This window comes from Borostomias antarcticus, assembly GCF_949987555.1.
Source record: "Borostomias antarcticus genome assembly, chromosome: 10".
NCBI classification, from domain to species: domain Eukaryota; kingdom Metazoa; phylum Chordata; class Actinopteri; order Stomiiformes; family Stomiidae; genus Borostomias; species Borostomias antarcticus.
In genome coordinates this window covers 1,625,618-1,643,534 of record NC_140243.1, presented here as the reverse complement: position 1 = coordinate 1,643,534, position 17,917 = coordinate 1,625,618, and the positions used below count along the sequence as shown (strand labels likewise).

Here is a 17,917-nt window from a genome sequence, read left to right as displayed (position 1 = left end):
ACAACAGCCAATGAGGTCTATCAAGCAATTACACAGCTAGCTGATAACAAAGCTAGCGGCTTAGATCAGATCACTGCAGAGCACCTCAAACTTGCAAGTCCGAGGGTCGCTGCCCTTCTCGCCATCTGTTTTACTGGCCTTATGAATCATGGTCTGCTGCCGGACTCCATGTTGTCTGTTACTCTGGTGCCTGTCATCAAGGACAAAGCGGGCAAGGTGGGGAGCTTGGATAATTACAGACCAATTGCTCTAGCTAGTGTGTTATCCAAAGTCCTGGAAAGAATTTTATTAGACAGATTATGTTTTTATTTTGGTACCACAGACAACCAGTTTGGCTTCAAGGCTAAGCATGGTACTGATTTATGTATCTATGCCCTGAAGGAAACTGTTGAAATGTATAGAAGACAGAATTCCTCTGTGTTAATTGGTTTTATTGATGCCTCTAAAGCTTTTGATCGAGTCAACCATCATAAGCTGTTCCTAAAACTGAGTCAAAGAGGAGTGCCTAACAGTATAATTAGGGTCCTGGCATATTGGTATGCCAACCAGAGCATGCAGGTCAAATGGGGTAATGCAATCTCTGGACCTTTCGGTGTTGGTAATGGGGTTCGCCAGGGGGGGCTACTCTCACCAGCCCTCTTTAATGTGTACATGAACGATTTATCTGACCAGCTAAGAGGCTGTAAAACAGGATGTATGATTGGTAACACCCTGGTAAACCATCTTATGTATGCCGATGATCTGGCTATTTTCTCTCCTAGCAGTGCTGGGTTCCAACAGATGTTGAATATATGCTCTGAGTATGGTGTCCAATTTGATGTGAAATACAATGATTAAAAGAGCATTGTCATGATCTGTAAAACAAAAGGGGACAAAGATCTAATCTTCCCATCATTTTACCTGTCAGGGCAAGTTCTATCTGTCTGCTGTAAAGCTAAGTATCTGGGACATGTCATCACAGATCAAATGTCTGATGATGATGACTTGTATAGACAGCGCCGCATGTTATATGCACAAGCTAACATGTTATATGCACAAGCTAACATGTTATATGCACAAGCTAACATGTTATATGCACAAGCTAACATGTTGGTTAGGAAATTCCACTGGTGCTCAGACAATGTCAAGATAAGCCTGTTTAGAGCGTACTGTACTCCTCCCTACACTGCTCCCTTGTGCATAAAGTTTAAAAAGGCTAGCATCCATAAGCTTAAGGTTGCCTATAATGACTGCATGCGTATATTGCTTAAAAAGCCAAGGTGGTGCAGTGCAAGTGAACTGTTTTGTAGTGCAGGTGTCAATATGTTTCATGCCCTGTTGAGGAATCTGATGTACAAATTTATATGCCGACTGAATGGTTCTCAGAATTCCATTATTGTGCTGCTGTCAAATCCTGGTTTCAGTGCTGTGAGATACCAGTCACCTATGTGAGATACCAGTCACCTATGTGAGATACCAGTCACCTATGTGGAAACACTGGTATTGTTGCCTGTTTTAATTTTTGTTGTATGTGTTTTGTAATGGACCATGAGTCTGCATAATAAAAGTTGATTGATTGATTGATTGTACACTATATGGAGAAAAGTATTGGGACACACACATTAAACCTATGGGAGCTTTTATGACATCCCATTCTAAATTAATAGGCATTAATATGGAGTTGCCCCCCACCCTTTGCAGCTATAACAGCTTCCACTCTTCTGGGAAGGCTTTCTACAAGATTTTGGAGTGTGTTTGCGGGAAATTTTGTCCATTCATCCAGAAGAGAGTTTGTGAGGTCAGGCACTGATGAGAGGGCCTCGCTCACAATCTCCGTTCTAGTCCATCCCAAAGGTGTTTGATGGGGTTGGGGATGGGGTCAGGTCTCTGTGCGGGCCAGTCAAGTTCTTCCACACCAACATCTGGATGAATGGGCAAAAATTCCCAGACACACTCCAAAATCTTGTAGAAAGCCTTCCCAGAAGAGTGGAAGCTGTTATAGCTGCAACGGAAGGACCAACTCCATATTAATGCCTATGAATTTAGAATGGGATGTCATAAAAGCTCTTGTAGGTGTAATGTGTTGGTGTCCTAATACTTTTGTCCATATAGTGTACAATATTACACAACACTTCATCACTAATAACCGATACTGTACATAGAAAACATATATACCTGTACACTGATACATGACAGAGTATCACTCCTCTACAAGACTACCACAGTTCACTAATAGACTACTACAATTTACTAATCTTTACACTGTCATTCAAGGTCATAACCCCAAACCCAGGATAGAGTGGCTGGGTGAATGTGGTCTGGACTTTGTGGAGGAGGGTCACTGTGTCAGAGACGCTGTAGAAGGACAGAGAACCTGCCTTGTGATCCAGGTACACTCCTACTCTGGAGGACTGAGGGCCTGATAGTTCAGTCTCAACATTATTATGGATGAAACAATACCCATCACTAGAACACTGTAAACTCCAGGACTTGTCATTGAAACCAAACCTGTTGTTTACTCCACTGATGTCTTCATATGAAACCGCCATGACAGCACCTTTCCCTCTCCATTCCACCTCCCAGTAGCAGCATCCAGACAGAGCCTCTGTACACAACACCTGCCACCACGTGATGAATCTTTGTGGATGTTGAGGATACAGCTGGGGCTGCTTTAGAGATGTCATCTTCCTGTTCTCCTCAGACAGAGAGAGGTATTTGTTTGCCGTGTTTGGGTCCAGTGTGAGCTGGCAGGAATCTGGGAGCAGAGCAGAGAGCACATCAGAGTTAACAACATGTCAATGTCATTTTATTTCTATAGCACCATTCATACAAATCAATGCAGCACATAGTGTTTTACATAAAAGGAGATGGATAAAAACAAAAATGATACAAACACGGTGAGAACAGATTTAAAATAAACAATAAAAGTAAAAGCATTCAAAATTAAAAGAGAGTGTAAAATAGAATAAAACTATAAGACAGAATGCAAATTACAGTAAGAACACTAAGATATTAAAACAAGTAAAACTATGTGGTAAAAGCAATGTTTAAAAGGTGTGTTTTAAGATCTCGCTTAAAAATTACTGGTATTGTTCTGTATCAGGATTTATCATTCAACATGTGTCAGTGGAGAGTTGGAGACTTCAGAGACTCACAATGTAAGAATTCTGCTCTGGTCTTTGGTTCAGGAGGCAGGAACACATCCACTGTGGAAACTGCAGACACACACACACACACACACACACACACACACACACATACACAAACGGACGGACACACACACAGACATACAGATGGACACAAACACATACACATGAAGAGAATTATCATCATTTTTATGTTTAATGGTTTTTCTCACATTTTTACTTATTGATAGGTCCGCTTCTGTGTCTACATCCATTCATTTGAATCTGATGTGTTTACAGAACTGCACTGTTTCCTCAAAGGTACTCCAACACACCTGTGAAGGAGATATTGGTCCACTCCCCCTTGATCACATCCTCTAGTTTCTCTCTCAGCTCAGAGACAGACTCAGTCACATGACTGAAGTACTGTAGAGGAGCGAGAGAGAGGCTGGGGAGGTCTGGAGATACACTGGGACTGGAGAGAGACCGGTAGCTCTGGAGAGAGAGAGAGAGAGGGGGAGAGAGAGAAGGGGGTGAGACAAAAACAAAAAGGAGAAGTAAACAGGCAGAAAGACAGTGTACAGATTATGCAGGGATAGTAAAAACACGAAACCACGGACAGTGAGTTCATGTCCATATCGTAGCAGCCAGAGTAAATGGTAAATGGACTGCACTTATATAGTGCTTTTCCACCTTAGCGGCACTCAAAGCGCTTTACAATGGCCTCTCATTCACCCATTCACACACATTCACCCACCAATGGCGGTAGCTGCCATGCAAGGCGCTAACCTGCTCATTTGGGAGCAATTTGGGGTTAGGTGTCTTGCTCAAGGACACTTCGACATGTGGACAGTCGGAGCTGGGATTCGAACCACTGACCCTTCGATCACTGAACGACCCGCTCTACCAACCTATATTACAGGAAGTTTTATCATGTTGATATGATTATTGTTTTAACTTTCTTTTTCCTAACCAATAGTCTGAACTTAGAGTGCCACCTAGTGGCGTAACTGGATATAGAACTGCGTTGCGTTATGCCTTAATGCCAGTATTGTACAACACAACACATTTGTTTTTCATATTTAATGTTCGTTCCAATAGCATTAAGACAGTACACCATAGAAAATATTCCACATGTATCTACATTTATTGAAAATGTTTCACTTTGGGTTAGGGACTATTAATCAGTAGGAACAGCCAACCCTTATTCCAGCATTGAAATAGTCTTTGACCTTTGTCTATTTCAACTGTCTTTGAACTTTGACCTCACATGTCTGGTTTTGCTGTTCATCACGCTGGTTTACCACCCGTCCCATCCTCAGAAGATACTGGGAACTGATGGTGCTCTTCAATTCCCTCAACGTGCTTGTGCGCTGTGAATGGCATCTCTGAATCCCTGTGTACCCCTTCCTCCCTCCTCACGCCATGACATCTCCTCCCTTTGACGCACTGATATTACATTCATCCCCCCTCTCCTCTCCTCTCCTCTCCTCTCCTCTCCTCTCCTCTCCTCTCCTCTCCTCTCCTCTCCTCTCCTCTCCTCTCCTCTCCTCTCCTCTCCTCTCCTCTCCTCTTCCTCTCCTCTCCTCTCCTCTATCACACCCTAACAAACACCAGTCTGGCTGAGTACACCAGGTCAGTCAGATAGAGCAGGAAGTTGAGGGCGGTGAGCACCGACACGGCCACAAGCCGGGGGGGGTCTCTGGCCGCCGCCCAGGTAGCGCTTGTGGAACTGGAAGACCGCCAGATGACGGTGGCCGTCAGGTACATGAGCGCCCCCAGCAGGCCGTAGGTGGACAGGAAGCTGGGGAAGGGGAACGGGAGGCAGCCGGTGCACACACACACACACACACACACACACACACACACACACACACACACACACACACACACACACACACACACACACACACACAGGGAGAGAATCACCATCATTATTATAGGCCAAGCAGATTCAGAGATGTGTTCAATGTGTTTCAAAGTGAACCCAAAATCTTCTGGTGACACTTTTCCTTACTGAACCAGACAGGACCACTTGTTGCTCTCCTTACTTTAGTGATGCCCAGGTCCATTAGTTTAAATGTTTTTTAACTGAGCGGTTTTCTCAGATCTACTCCAACACACCTGTGAAGGAGATGCTGGACCACTCTCCCTTGATCACGTCCTCTAGTTTCTCTCTCAGCTCAGAGACAGCCTTAGTCACATCAATGAAGAACTGAAGAGAAGTGACAGAGACGCTGGGGAGGTCTGAAGATACACTGGGACTGGAAAAAGACTGGTAAAGATTAACTATAGGTCATTTATACCATGAGCTCATGAGGTAACTGGCTATCCCGCTCTTAGTGTGCTGGATTAGCATTGGAAGCATTGAAACTGATGTGTCCAGGTGACAAGACCTATCTTAATTAATCAGACATTATTTCATGTCATTTCAATTCACAGCTATTTCAGTGGAAGGACTAGCTTCCGTCCACTGCCTGAACCGTGCCTGTCTGGAGAACCAAGAACCTGCCTGAACCCCTCGCCTGTCTGACTACCACGTTCCTGCCTGACCCCCTCGCCTGTCTGACTACCACGTTCCTGCCTGACCCTCGCCAGTAAACGTGCCCCAACGTGGGTTTGTCCCCATACGCCTGTCGTGTCTGCTCTTGGGTCCTCCTCCACTAGCCCTAACAGAATCTATTACAACATGTTTACGCATAGTAATTATGATAGTGATAAATGCAGAGATGGAAGAGGAAAAACAACAGCCAAACAGAGAGAGAGAGGGAGAAAGAGAGAGAGAGAGAGAGAGAGAGAGGGGGGGGAGAGAGAGAGAGAGAGATGGAAAGAGAGAGAGAGAGAGAGAGAGAGAGAGAGAGAGGGGGGGGGGGAGAGAGAGAGATGGAAAGACGGAGAGAAGGATGAAAGGATGTAAGGTGGTGACGGGGAGGAAGGGAGGGAAAGAGTTTTAGTAATAAGAGCAAATTCCACACATTTTCATACAGTAATGAGATGTCTTTCAGTTTCATATGCCTTTATTTAATCTTTACTTCAGGATGAAAAATAACAGCCACTTAGGTAACAGTAGGAGAGAAAACAACTAACCAATCATTTAAACAGCAGTCATGAACACCAACATTCATGAATACCTGATTCAGTCATACAGAGAAAAAAAACCCTTATACAGTATCAAAGTTCATCAACAATATCATCCTTTATAATAGATGCTTATAAATGAATATAAGACAAAAGTATTATATACAATGATCAAGTTGAAATTACAATATTAAAGAACCAAAGTTCAACAATTATAAACAAATGATGGCATGAAGATTTCCTTCTATTAGGCCTCCTGAAGTACAATGCAAGAACAATTATTAGTAATCAACTGAATCTATAAAAACAAAATGACTGAGAAAAGCGTGACTGCATGAAGGCATACAAACCCAGGATAGAGTGGCTGGGTGAATCTAGTCTGAACTCTGCTTCATGAGGTTCCAAACCTGAGCCAGAGACAACGTTACGTTCCTCTCCTCTTCCCCTGCCCCCCCCCCCCTCATCTCCTCCCCCCTACTCTCCCCCCATCCTCTGGAAGGATCCCCCTCCCTCTACCACAGTTTACTGATCTCTGCACAGTGATTATAATCCCAAACCCTTAACCCAGGATAGAGTGGCTGGGTGAATGTGGTCTGGACTTTGTGGAGGAGGGTCACTGTGTCAGAGACGCTGTAGAAGGACAGAGAACCTGCCTTGTGATCCAGGTACACTCCTACTCTGGAGGACTGAGGGCCTGATAGTTCAGTCCCAACATTATTATGAATGAACATGTAACCAATGCTATAGCACATTAAACACCAGGACTTGTTATTAGAACCAAACAAGGAGGAGGAGGAGGAGGAGGAGGAGTCTGTTCTGCTGATGTCTTTATATGAGACTGCTATGAAAACAACCTCACCTCTCCATTCCACCTCCCAGTAACAGCGCCCAGACAGAGCCTCTCTACACAGCACCTGGGAGTAGATGGTGAATCTGTCTGGATGGTCAGGATATGACTGGATCTGCTCTGAACGTGTCACCTTCCTGTTCTCCCCAGACAGAGAGAGGGATGTGTTTGCTGTGTTTGGGTCCAGAGTGAGCAGACAGGAATCTGGGAACAGAGCAGAGACCAGATCAGAGTTAATAACATGACCGTTCATCTGTCCCCCTTAAAGCTGGTATTGTTGATTTATCATTCAACAGAGAGAGGTGGAGACTTCACACACTCACAATGTAAGAAATGTGCTCTGGTCCTGGGCTCTGGAGGAGACAACACATCCACTAAAGAGACTTCACACACACACACACACACACACACACACACACACACACACACACACACACACACACACACACACACACACACACACACACATCAATTTTAAAGCCAAGTAGACAGTATACAGAGATGTGTTCAATGTGTTTCATTGTGAACCCCAAATCTTTCTTCTGGTCACATTGTTTCTTATTGGACGAGACAGGATCACTTGTTGCTCTCCGTACTTTAGTGATATTTTTACAGAATAATTTTCTCCAAACTCCTCCAACACACCTGTGAAGGAGATGCTGGACCACTCTCCCTTGATCACGTCCTCTAGTTTCTCTCTCAGCTCAGAGACAGCCTTAGTCACATCACTGAAGAACTGAAGAGAAGGGACAGAGATGATGGGGAGGTCTGAAGATACACTGGGACTGGAAACAGACTGGTAACTCTGGAGAGAGAGAGAGAGAGAGAGAGAGAGAGAGAGAGAGAGAGAGGGAGAGAAAGAGAGAGAGAGATAGGAAATAAACAGAAACACATACCAAGTGTACAGAATATTCTGCCTAATCAATAGACCAAACCAGTTGATGTTCACATGTCAGGTACCAGGAGAGTCCAGCTACTGTACCTGGAGGAAGTGGATGTGGTCTTCTGTGTGTGAGAGCTGCTCCAGCTCCGCGTCTCTCCTCCTCAGCTCAGCTATCTCCTTCTCCAGTCTCTCCACCACTCCTTCAGCCTGACTCACTGCTGCCCTCTGCTGGGCTCTGATCAGCTCCTTCACCTCAGAGCGCCTTCTCTCCATGGAGCAGATCAGCTCAGTGAAGATCCTCTCACTGTCCTGCTCTGCTGCTTGGCCAGAACGCTGCAGAATGATAGAAAGATAGAGAGAAAAAAGAAAGAAAGAGAGAAATAAAGAAAAATAGAGGAAGAGAGAAAGAAAACGAAAAAGAAAGTTAAAACAATAATCATCAACATGATAAACCTTCCTGTACTATACAATTATCTCCTGCCACCATAACTCCAGTATGGAACATTTCATTGTACAAGGTACCTATATCCTGTACATAAAATAACCATCCTTGAATCCTCCAGTAGTTGATATCCTGATGCTGACCTTGAGAGACTCCACAGCCTGCTGGACCTCCTTCAGCTCCTTCTCTCTCTCCTGGACTCCCTGCTGGACTTCCTGCTGACTCAGGCCCAGCTTGCTCTGGAGTTAAACACGTTACAACAACACATTAGGAGTTACAGTACATAGGACTCTGGTGTTAGCTCTGTCATAACACATCTAATACCAACATTTGCACATCTGGTAACCATGATTTAAACCCCAGACTGTCCAGTGCAGGTATGTACTATAAGGGTTAGGGTTAAGGTTATAGACATTGGGGGGTTTATATCTACAATGAGTCATTGTGTTATTGATGTTCTTTCCTTGCTTCAACTCACACCATAAAATGATGTTTACTATGAAACTCCTCCATTTTATACTTCTCCATGTAGCCCAAATCAGAGTTCAGACAAGACTTTGGACTCATGAAAGACACTGATAAGAGAATGTTGCTGCATTCAGAATGAGAGTTTCCCTCAGTCAAATGGAAATGTAGTTCATTTAATTTAATAAAACAACAATTTATGAAAAACTATCAACGTTACAATAGTAGTTCTGGTCTTACCTGTTTCTCTGTCCTCTCGGCTGTGGCTGACACTGTGTCATGGCCTCTATGTTCATCCATGACACACAGCAGGCAGATACACTGCTGGTCTGTCCGACAGAAGACCTCCAGCAGCTTGTCATGACGCGTGCAGATCCTCTCCTCCAGTCCACACGTGGCTTTGACCAGCTTGTGCTTCTTCATTCTAGGAACCTGGTAGTGGGGCTGGAGGTGAGTCTCACAGTAGGACAACAGACACACCAGACAGGACATGAGGGCGCTCTGCTTCCTGGTCCCGGTGCAGAGGTCACAGGTCACCAGCTCTGACCCAGCTGGGCTGGTCAGCTCAGAGGGGGCGGCCTGGGCTCCTCCTGTCTCCTTCAGCTTCTCCACCACCTCAGCCAGCATGGTGTTCCTCCTCAGAGCAGGCCTGGGAGTGAAGATCTCTCTGCACTGTGGGCAGCTGTAGATTCTCTTCTGTTCATCCTGGTCCCAGCAGTCCTTGATACAGCTGCTACAGTAGCTGTGACCACAGGGGAGGGTGACTGGATCCTTTAAGAGGTCCAGACAGATAGAACAGGAAAACTGATCCTGGTCAATCAGAACTCCCTGCTGGGCCATGCTGGTGTGTCAGGGACACAGTCACTCACTCACAGACGCAGAGAGATAAGAGTTTGAGAGAGAAAAAGAAGGAGAGCGAGAGAGACGGAGAGAACACTTTAGTTTCCTAGGAATAGAGAGTGAGTACTGGGAGGAGCAAGGGATTTCCTGGTTCTGCAAGGGGGCGTGGTTTAGAGAGAGAGAGAGAGAGAGAGAGAGAGAGAGAGAGAAAGTGTGTGTGTATGTGTGTGTGAGAGAGAGTGAGAGAAAGAGAGAGAGAGAGAGAAAGAAGAAAGGAGATTTCTAATTGTTTTGTCCTTTGCTTGATATTTCCCAAAAAAAATATCTACATAGTGAAGATTGTTCATTTCAACTGAGGTCAGGTGTCTGCTGGAAGGGATTAACCCTTCACATATGAACTGTTGCAATATTAAATATCTTGTTCATGTTCTCAAGTACTGAATCCCTGTGTCCTGTGTGTATTCCTGCTCATCAACTCTAGTTTGATCGATGTAGAGAGCTTTTAGAAAGCAAGTGCACAGATTTATCAGAAGCAGAACACTCCGAAAATGCACCAAACCTGATCTGTTGTACAGATAAAACTCTAGACGACATGTTAGAAAAGCATTGTGTTGGGTTGGCCGGTGTAATGTAGGCAGGAAAACAGAAAACAACATGAGCTGCTAGCATGGTTTATTCACCATCATTTTCGCGGTACATTTTCACTTCACTTTCTGTATTATATTCTATCATTACTCACAATGTGGAACAACCAATAGTCTGAACTTAGAGTGCCACCTAGTGGCGTAACTGGATATAGAACTGCGTTGCGTTATGCCTTAATGCCAGTATTGTACAACACAACACATTTGTTTTTCATATTTAATGTTCATTCCAATAGCATTAAGAAAGTACACCATAGAAAATATTCCACATGTATCTACATTTATTGAAAATGTTTCACTTTGGGTTACGGACTATTAATCAGTAGGAACAGCCAACCCTTATTCCAGCATTTAAATAGTCTTTGACCTTTGTCTATTTCAACTGTCTTTGAACTTTGACCTCACATGTCTGGTTTTGCTGTTCATCACGCTGGTTTACCACCCGTCCCATCCTCAGAAGATACTGGGAACTGATGGTGCTCTTCAATTCCCTCAACGTGCTTGTGCGCTGTGAATGGCATCTCTGAATCCCTGTGTACCCCTTCCTCCCTCCTCACGCCATGACATCTCCTCCCTTTGACGCACTGATATTACATTCATCCCCCCGTCTCCTCTCCTCTCCTCTCCTCTCCTCTCCTCTCCTCTCCTCTCCTCTCCTCTCCTCTCCTCTCCTCTCCTCTCCTCTCCTCTCCTCTCCTCTCCTCTCCTCTCCTCTCCTCTTCTCTCCTCTCCTCTCCTCTCCTCTCCTCTCCTCTCCTCTCCTCTCCTCTCCTCTCCTCTCCTCTCCTCTCCTCTCCTCTCCTCTCCTCTCCTCTCCTCTCCTCTCCTCTCCTCTCTCCTCCTCTCCTCTCCTCTATCACACCCTAACAAACACCAGTCTGGCTGAGTACGCCAGGTGGGCCAGATAGAGCAGGAAGTTGAGGGCGGTGAGCACTGACACGGCCACAAGCCGGGGGGGGTCTCTGGGCGCCGCCCAGGTAGCGCTCGTGGAACTGGAAGACGGGCCAGATGACGGTGGCCGTCAGGTACATGAGCGCCCTCAGCAGGCCGTAGGTGGACAGGAAGCTGGGGAAGGGGAACGGGAGGCAGCCGGTGCACACACACCACACACACACACACACACACACACACACACACACACACACACACACACACACACACACACACACAGGGAGAGAATCACAATCATTATTATAGGCCAAGCAGATGCAGAGATGTGTTCAATGTGTTTCAAAGTGAACCCAAAATCTTCTGGTGACACTTTTCCTTACTGAACCAGACAGGACCACTTGTTGCTCTCCTTACTTTAGTGATGCCCAGGTCCATTAGTTTAAATGTTTTAACTGAGCGGTTTTCTCAGATCTACTCCAACACACCTGTGAAGGAGATGCTGGACCACTCTCCCTTGATCACGTCCTCTAGTTTCTCTCTCAGCTCAGAGACAGCCTTAGTCACATCACTGAAGAACTGAAGAGAAGGAACAGAGACGCTGGGGAGGTCTGAAGATACACTGAGACTGGAAACAGACTGGTAAAGATTCACTATAGGTCATTTATACCATGAGCTCATGAGCTAACTGGCTATCCCGCTCTTAGTGTGCTGGATTAGCATTGGAAGCATTGGAACTGATGTGTCCAGGTGACAAGACCTATCTTATTTAATCAGACATTATTTCATGTCATTTCAATTCACAGCTATTTCAGTGGAAGGACTAGCTTCCGTCCACTGCCTGAACCGTGCCTGACTGGAGAACCAAGAACCTGCCTGAACCTTGCCTGACTGGAGAACCAAGAACCTGCCTGAACCGTGCCTGACTGGAGAACCAAGAACCTGCCTGAACCCCTCGTCTGTCTGACTACCACGTTCCTGCCTGACCCCCTCGCCTGTCTGACTACCACGTTCCTGCCTGACCCCCTCGCCTGTCTGACTACCACGTTCCTGCCTGACCCCCTCGCCTGTCTGACTACCACGTTCCTGCCTGACCCCCTCGCCTGTCTGACTACCACGTTCCTGCCTGACCCTCGCCAGTAAACGTGCCCCAACGTGGGTTTGTCCCCATACGCCTGTCATGTCTGCTCTTGGGTCCTCCTCCACTAGCCCTAACAGAATCTATTACAACATGTTTACGCATAGTAATTATGATAGTGATAGGGTGCAGAGATGGAAGAGGAAAAACAACAGCCAAACAGAGAGAGAGAGGGGGGGGGGGGGGGGGAGAGAGAGAGATGGAAAGACGGAGAGAAGGATGAAAGGATGTAAGGTGGTGACGGGGAGGAAGGGAGGGAAAGAGTTTTAGTAATAAGAGCAAATTCCACACATTTTCATACAGTAATAAGATGTCTTTCAGTTTCATATGCCTTTATTTAATCTTTACTTCAGGATGAAATATAACAGCCACTTAGGTAACAGTAGGAGAGAAAACAACTAACCAATCATTTAAACAGCAGTCATGAACACCAACATTCATGAATACCTGATTCAGTCATTATACAGAGAAAAAAGACCCCTTATACAGTATCAAAGTCCATCAACAATATCATATTTTATAAAAGATGTTTATAAATGAATCTAAGACAAAAGTATTATATACAATGATCAAGTTGAAAGTACAATATTAAAGAACCAAAGTTCAACAATTCTAAACAAATGATGGCATGAAGATTTCCTTCTATTAGGCCTCCTGAAGTACAATGCAAGAACAATTATTAGTAATCAACTGAATCTATAAAAACAAAATGACTGAGAAAAGCGTGACTGCATGAAGGCATACAAACCCAGGATAGAGTGGCTGGGTGAATCTAGTCTGAACTCTGCTTCATGAGGTTCCAAACCTGAGCCAGAGGCAACGTTACGTTCCTCTCCTCTTCCCCTCCCCCCCCCCCCCTCATCTCCTCCCCCCTACTCTCCCCCCATCCTCTGGAAGATCCCCCTCCCTCTACCACAGTTTACTGATCTCTGCACAGCCAGTATAACCAGAAACACTAAACCCAGGATAGAGTGGCTGGGTGAATGTGGTCTGGACTTTGTGGAGGAGGGTCACTGTGTCAGAGACGCTGTAGAAGGACAGAGAACCTGCCTTGTGATCCAGGTACACTCCTACTCTGGAGGACTGAGGGCCTGATAGTTCAGTCACAACATTATTATGTCTGAACCTGTAACCATCGCTAGAGCAACTTAAACTCCAGGACTTGTTATTGAAACCAAACAAGGAGGAGGAGTCTGTTCTTCTGATGTCTTTATATGAGACTGCTATGTTAACAACACCACCTCCTCTCCATTCCACCTCCCAGTAACAGCGCCCAGACAGAGCCTCTCTACACAGCACCTGGAAGTAGAAGATGAATCTGTCTGGATGGTTAGGATATGACTGGATCTGCTCTGAACGTGTCACCTTCCTGTTCTCCCCAGACAGAGAGAGGTATCTGTTTGCTGTGTTTGGGTCCAGAGTGAGCGGACAGGAATCTGGGAACAGAGCAGAGACCAGATCAGAGTTAATAACATGACCGTTCATCTGACCCCCTTAAAGCTGGTATTGTTGATTTATCATTCAACAGAGAGAGGTGGAGACTTCACACACTCACAATGTAAGAAATGTGCTCTGGTCCTGGGCTCTGGAGGAGACAACACACCCACTAAAGAGACTTCAGACACACACACACACACACACACACACACACACACACACACACACACACACACACACACACACACACATCAATTTTAAAGCCAAGTAGACAGTATACAGAGATGTGTTCAATGTGTTTCATTGTGAACCCCAAATCTTTCTTCTGGTCACATTGTTTCTTATTGGACGAGACAGGATCACTTGTTGCTCTCCGTACTTTAGTGATATTTTTACAGAATAATTTTCTCCAAACTCCTCCAACACACCTGTGAAGGAGATGCTGGACCACTCTCCCTTGATCACGTCCTCTAGTTTCTCTCTCAGCTCAGAGACAGCCTTAGTCACATCACTGAAGAACTGAAGAGAAGGGACAGAGACGCTGGGGAGGTCTGAAGATACACTGGGACTGGAAACAGACTGGTAACTCTGGAGAGAGAGAGAGAGAGAGAGAGAGAGAGAGAGAGAGAGAGAGAGAGAGAGAGAGAGAGAGAGAGAGAGAAAGAGAGAGATAGGAAATAAACAGAAACACATACCAAGTGTACAGAATATTCTGCCTAATCAATAGACCAAACCAGTTGATGTTCACATGTCAGGTACCAGGAGAGTCCAGCTACTGTACCTGGAGGAAGTGGATGTGGTCTTCTGTGTGTGAGAGCTGCTCCAGCTCCGCGTCTCTCCTCCTCAGCTCAGCTATCTCCTTCTCCAGTCTCTCCACCACTCCTTCAGCCTGACTCACTGCTGCCCTCTGCTGGGCTCTGATCAGCTCCTTCACCTCAGAGCGCCTTCTCTCAATGGAGCAGATCAGCTCAGTGAAGATCCTCTCACTGTCCTGCTCTGCTGCCTGACCAGAGCGCTGGACAAAGAAAGAAAGAAAGAAAGAAAGAAAGAAAGAAAGAAAGAAAGAAAGAAAGAAAGAAAGAAAGAAAGAAAGAGTTCAAGTGAAACCAATAATCCTGAATGTGACAGTTGTAACTGTCCTACAGGTATCTCCTAGCCTCATAACACCATCCTGATCTGTGGAGGAAAACTGACAGAGAGCTGGTGAGTTCAGGATGGTCTCACGAGGCCAGGTATCTCCCTCCACCATAGCTAGAGTAGCTGACATCCTGATGCTGACCTGGAGAGACTCCACAGCCAGCTGGACCTCCTTCAGCTCCTTCTCTCTCTCCTGGACTCTCTGCTGGACTTTCTGCTGACTCAGACCCAGCTTGCTCTGGAGATAAACACACAAATTACAACAAAACATTAAAAGTTACAGTAGAAACAGTACTGGAGCTCTGTCATAACACAGCTACAGTATCAGCAACATTGGTACAGCTGGTAAACATGAGATGAACTTCAACCCCTGACTGTCCACTACAGGTATGTACGCTGTAGCTCTATAGGCTAAAGGTGAAGTTTACATACATGGTAAAGATTTACTATAGGTCATTTATACAGGTATGTCATAGAAGCAAGTATCCATCCTTGGTATCAAAGGTGTATTTGACGTCACTCAGAAAATGAGCAGGACGACTCTCTCTTGTGATGATCAATTAATGAGCTACTCTCTACTGTAGTTCTGCCTGCAGGCACTGAAAGAAGGACAATATCCCCCCTTCTAACATGTCAGGAGGGGGAAAAGTTTTGGGTCTGATGTCACTTTGATGGGGCAACATAAAAGTTCTCCTGCATTTCCTGATATGAGTCAGCACTTGGTGACGTTGTATAGTTCTTTATTGTACTGTATGTAGGCCAGATAAGAGTTCACAATGGACTTTTAACTTGTGACAGACTATGATAAAATAATAATCATCAAAGACTAAAAGTGGTGTTTGTCTCGGTCAAATTATCACTCATTTCAGTATTTTGGGTTGATATATTCCTACTTTTTAAATATATTTTAGGCGTAACCTATTCAGATCTCATGCACTGAAGACTTTTTATCCCCTTAAAAAAACATGGATGAAAAACAACCCTGTTTCTGTCATCATAATACAATGTGCATTCCAATTAACCTAAATCAAATCAAATCAAACTTTATTTGTATAGCGCACTTCATACACAGAGGCAACACAATGCGCTTTCTGACCTGGTCAGGTCTTACCTGTTTCTCTGCCCTCTCGGCTGTGGCTGACACCGTATCATGGCCTTTATGTGCATCCATGGTACACAGATAACAGATACACTGCTGGTCTGTCCGACAGAAGACCTCCAGCAGCTTGTCATGACGCGTGCAGATCCTCTCCTCCAGTCCACACGTGGCTTTGACCAGCTTGTGCTTCTTCATTCTAGGAACCTGGTAGTGGGGCTGGAGGTGAGTCTCACAGTAGGACACCAGACACACCAGACAGGACATGAGGGCTCTCTGCTTCCTGGTCCCGGTGCAGAGGTCACAGGTCACCAGCTCTGACCCAGCTGGGCTGGTCAGCTCAGAGGGGGCGGCCTGGGCTCCTCCTGTCTCCTTCAGCTTCTCCACCAGCTCAGCCAGCATGGTGTTCCTCCTCAGAGCAGGCCTGGGAGTGAAGATCTCTCTGCACTGTGGGCAGCTGTAGACTCTCTTCTGCTCATCCTGGTCCCAGCAGTCCTCGATACAGCTGCTACAGTAGCTGTGACCACAGGGGAGGGTGACTGGATCCTTTAAGAGGTCCAGACAGATAGAACAGGAAAACTGTTCCTGGTCAATCAGAACTCCCTGCTGGGCCATGCTGGTGTGTCAGGGACACAGTCACTCACTCACAGACGCAGAGAGATAAGAGTTTGAGAGAGAAAAAGAAAGAGAGCGAGAGAGACGGAGAGAACACTTTAGTTTCCTAGGAATAGAGTGAGTACTGGGAGGAGCAAGGGATTTCCTGGTTCTGCAAGGGGGCGTGGTTTAGAGAGAGAGAGAGAGAGAGAGAGAGAGAGAGAGAGAGAGAGAGAGAGAGAGAGAGAAAGTGAGTGTGTGTGTGTGTGAGAGTGAGAGAGAGAAAGAGAGAGAGAGAGAGAAAGAAGAAAGGAGATTTCTAATTGTTTTGTCCTTTGCTTGATATTTCCAACAAAAAATATCTACATAGTGATGATTGTTCATTTCAACTGAGGTCAGGTGTCTGCTGGAAGGGATTAACCCTTCACATATGAACTGTTGCAATATTAAATATCTTGTTCATGTTCTCAAGTACTGAATCCCTGTGTCCTGTGTGTATTCCTGCTCATCAACTCTAGTTTGATCGATGTAGAGAGCTTTTAGAAAGCAAGTGCACAGATTTATCAGAAGCAGAACACTCCGAAAATGCACCAAACCTGATCTGTTGTACAGATAAAACTCTAGACGACATGTTAGAAAAGCATTGTGTAGAGTTGGCCGGTGTAATGTAGGCAGGAAAACAGAAAACAACATGAGCTGCTAGCATGGTTTATTCACCATCATTTTCGCGGTACATTTTCACTTCACTTTCTGTATTATATTCTATCATTACTCACAATGTGGAACAACCAATAGTCTGAACTTAGAGTGCCACCTAGTGGCGTAACTGGATATAGAACTGCGTTGCGTTATGCCTTAATGCCAGTATTGTACAACACAACACATTTGTTTTTCATATTTAATGTTCATTCCAATAGCATTAAGAAAGTACACCATAGAAAATATTCCACATGTATCTACATTTATTGAAAATGTTTCACTTTGGGTTACGGACTATTAATCAGTAGGAACAGCCAACCCTTATTCCAGCATTTAAATAGTCTTTGACCTTTGTCTATTTCAACTGTCTTTGAACTTTGACCTCACATGTCTGGTTTTGCTGTTCATCACGCTGGTTTACCACCCGTCCCATCCTCAGAAGATACTGGGAACTGATGGTGCTCTTCAATTCCCTCAACGTGCTTGTGCGCTGTGAATGGCATCTCTACGGATTTACAGTCCAATGTCAATCACGACATGGAATAGGCAAACTACACTTGTATTTAGGCTCTAGTTTATTACAGTATATGAAATCAAACCTTATTTAGCACATTTCATACAGAGG

At 45.1% G+C, this 17,917-nt stretch overlaps 1 protein-coding gene across 1 annotated transcript; it reads right to left on the bottom strand.

Moving 5' to 3' along the window:
* Positions 1-60: 60 nt before the first annotated feature.
* On the bottom strand, positions 61-16,710 carry LOC311313667 (uncharacterized protein; the record flags this gene model as incomplete). Its single annotated transcript, XM_084443841.1, has 19 exons — positions 16,015-16,710; positions 15,046-15,141; positions 14,548-14,781; positions 14,195-14,354; positions 13,629-13,765; positions 11,670-11,770; positions 11,242-11,368; positions 9,060-9,668; positions 8,498-8,593; positions 8,012-8,245; positions 7,675-7,834; positions 7,353-7,412; positions 6,699-7,233; positions 5,219-5,368; positions 4,707-4,908; positions 3,440-3,530; positions 3,135-3,194; positions 2,224-2,734; positions 61-190 (listed from the first exon to the last, which is right to left on the bottom strand). Exons 1-19 carry the CDS (start codon positions 16,612-16,614, stop codon positions 61-63), a joined length of 4,293 nt encoding a protein of 1,430 aa, XP_084299967.1. The 5' UTR covers positions 16,615-16,710.
* Between the last annotated feature and the right edge of the window lie 1,207 nt (positions 16,711-17,917).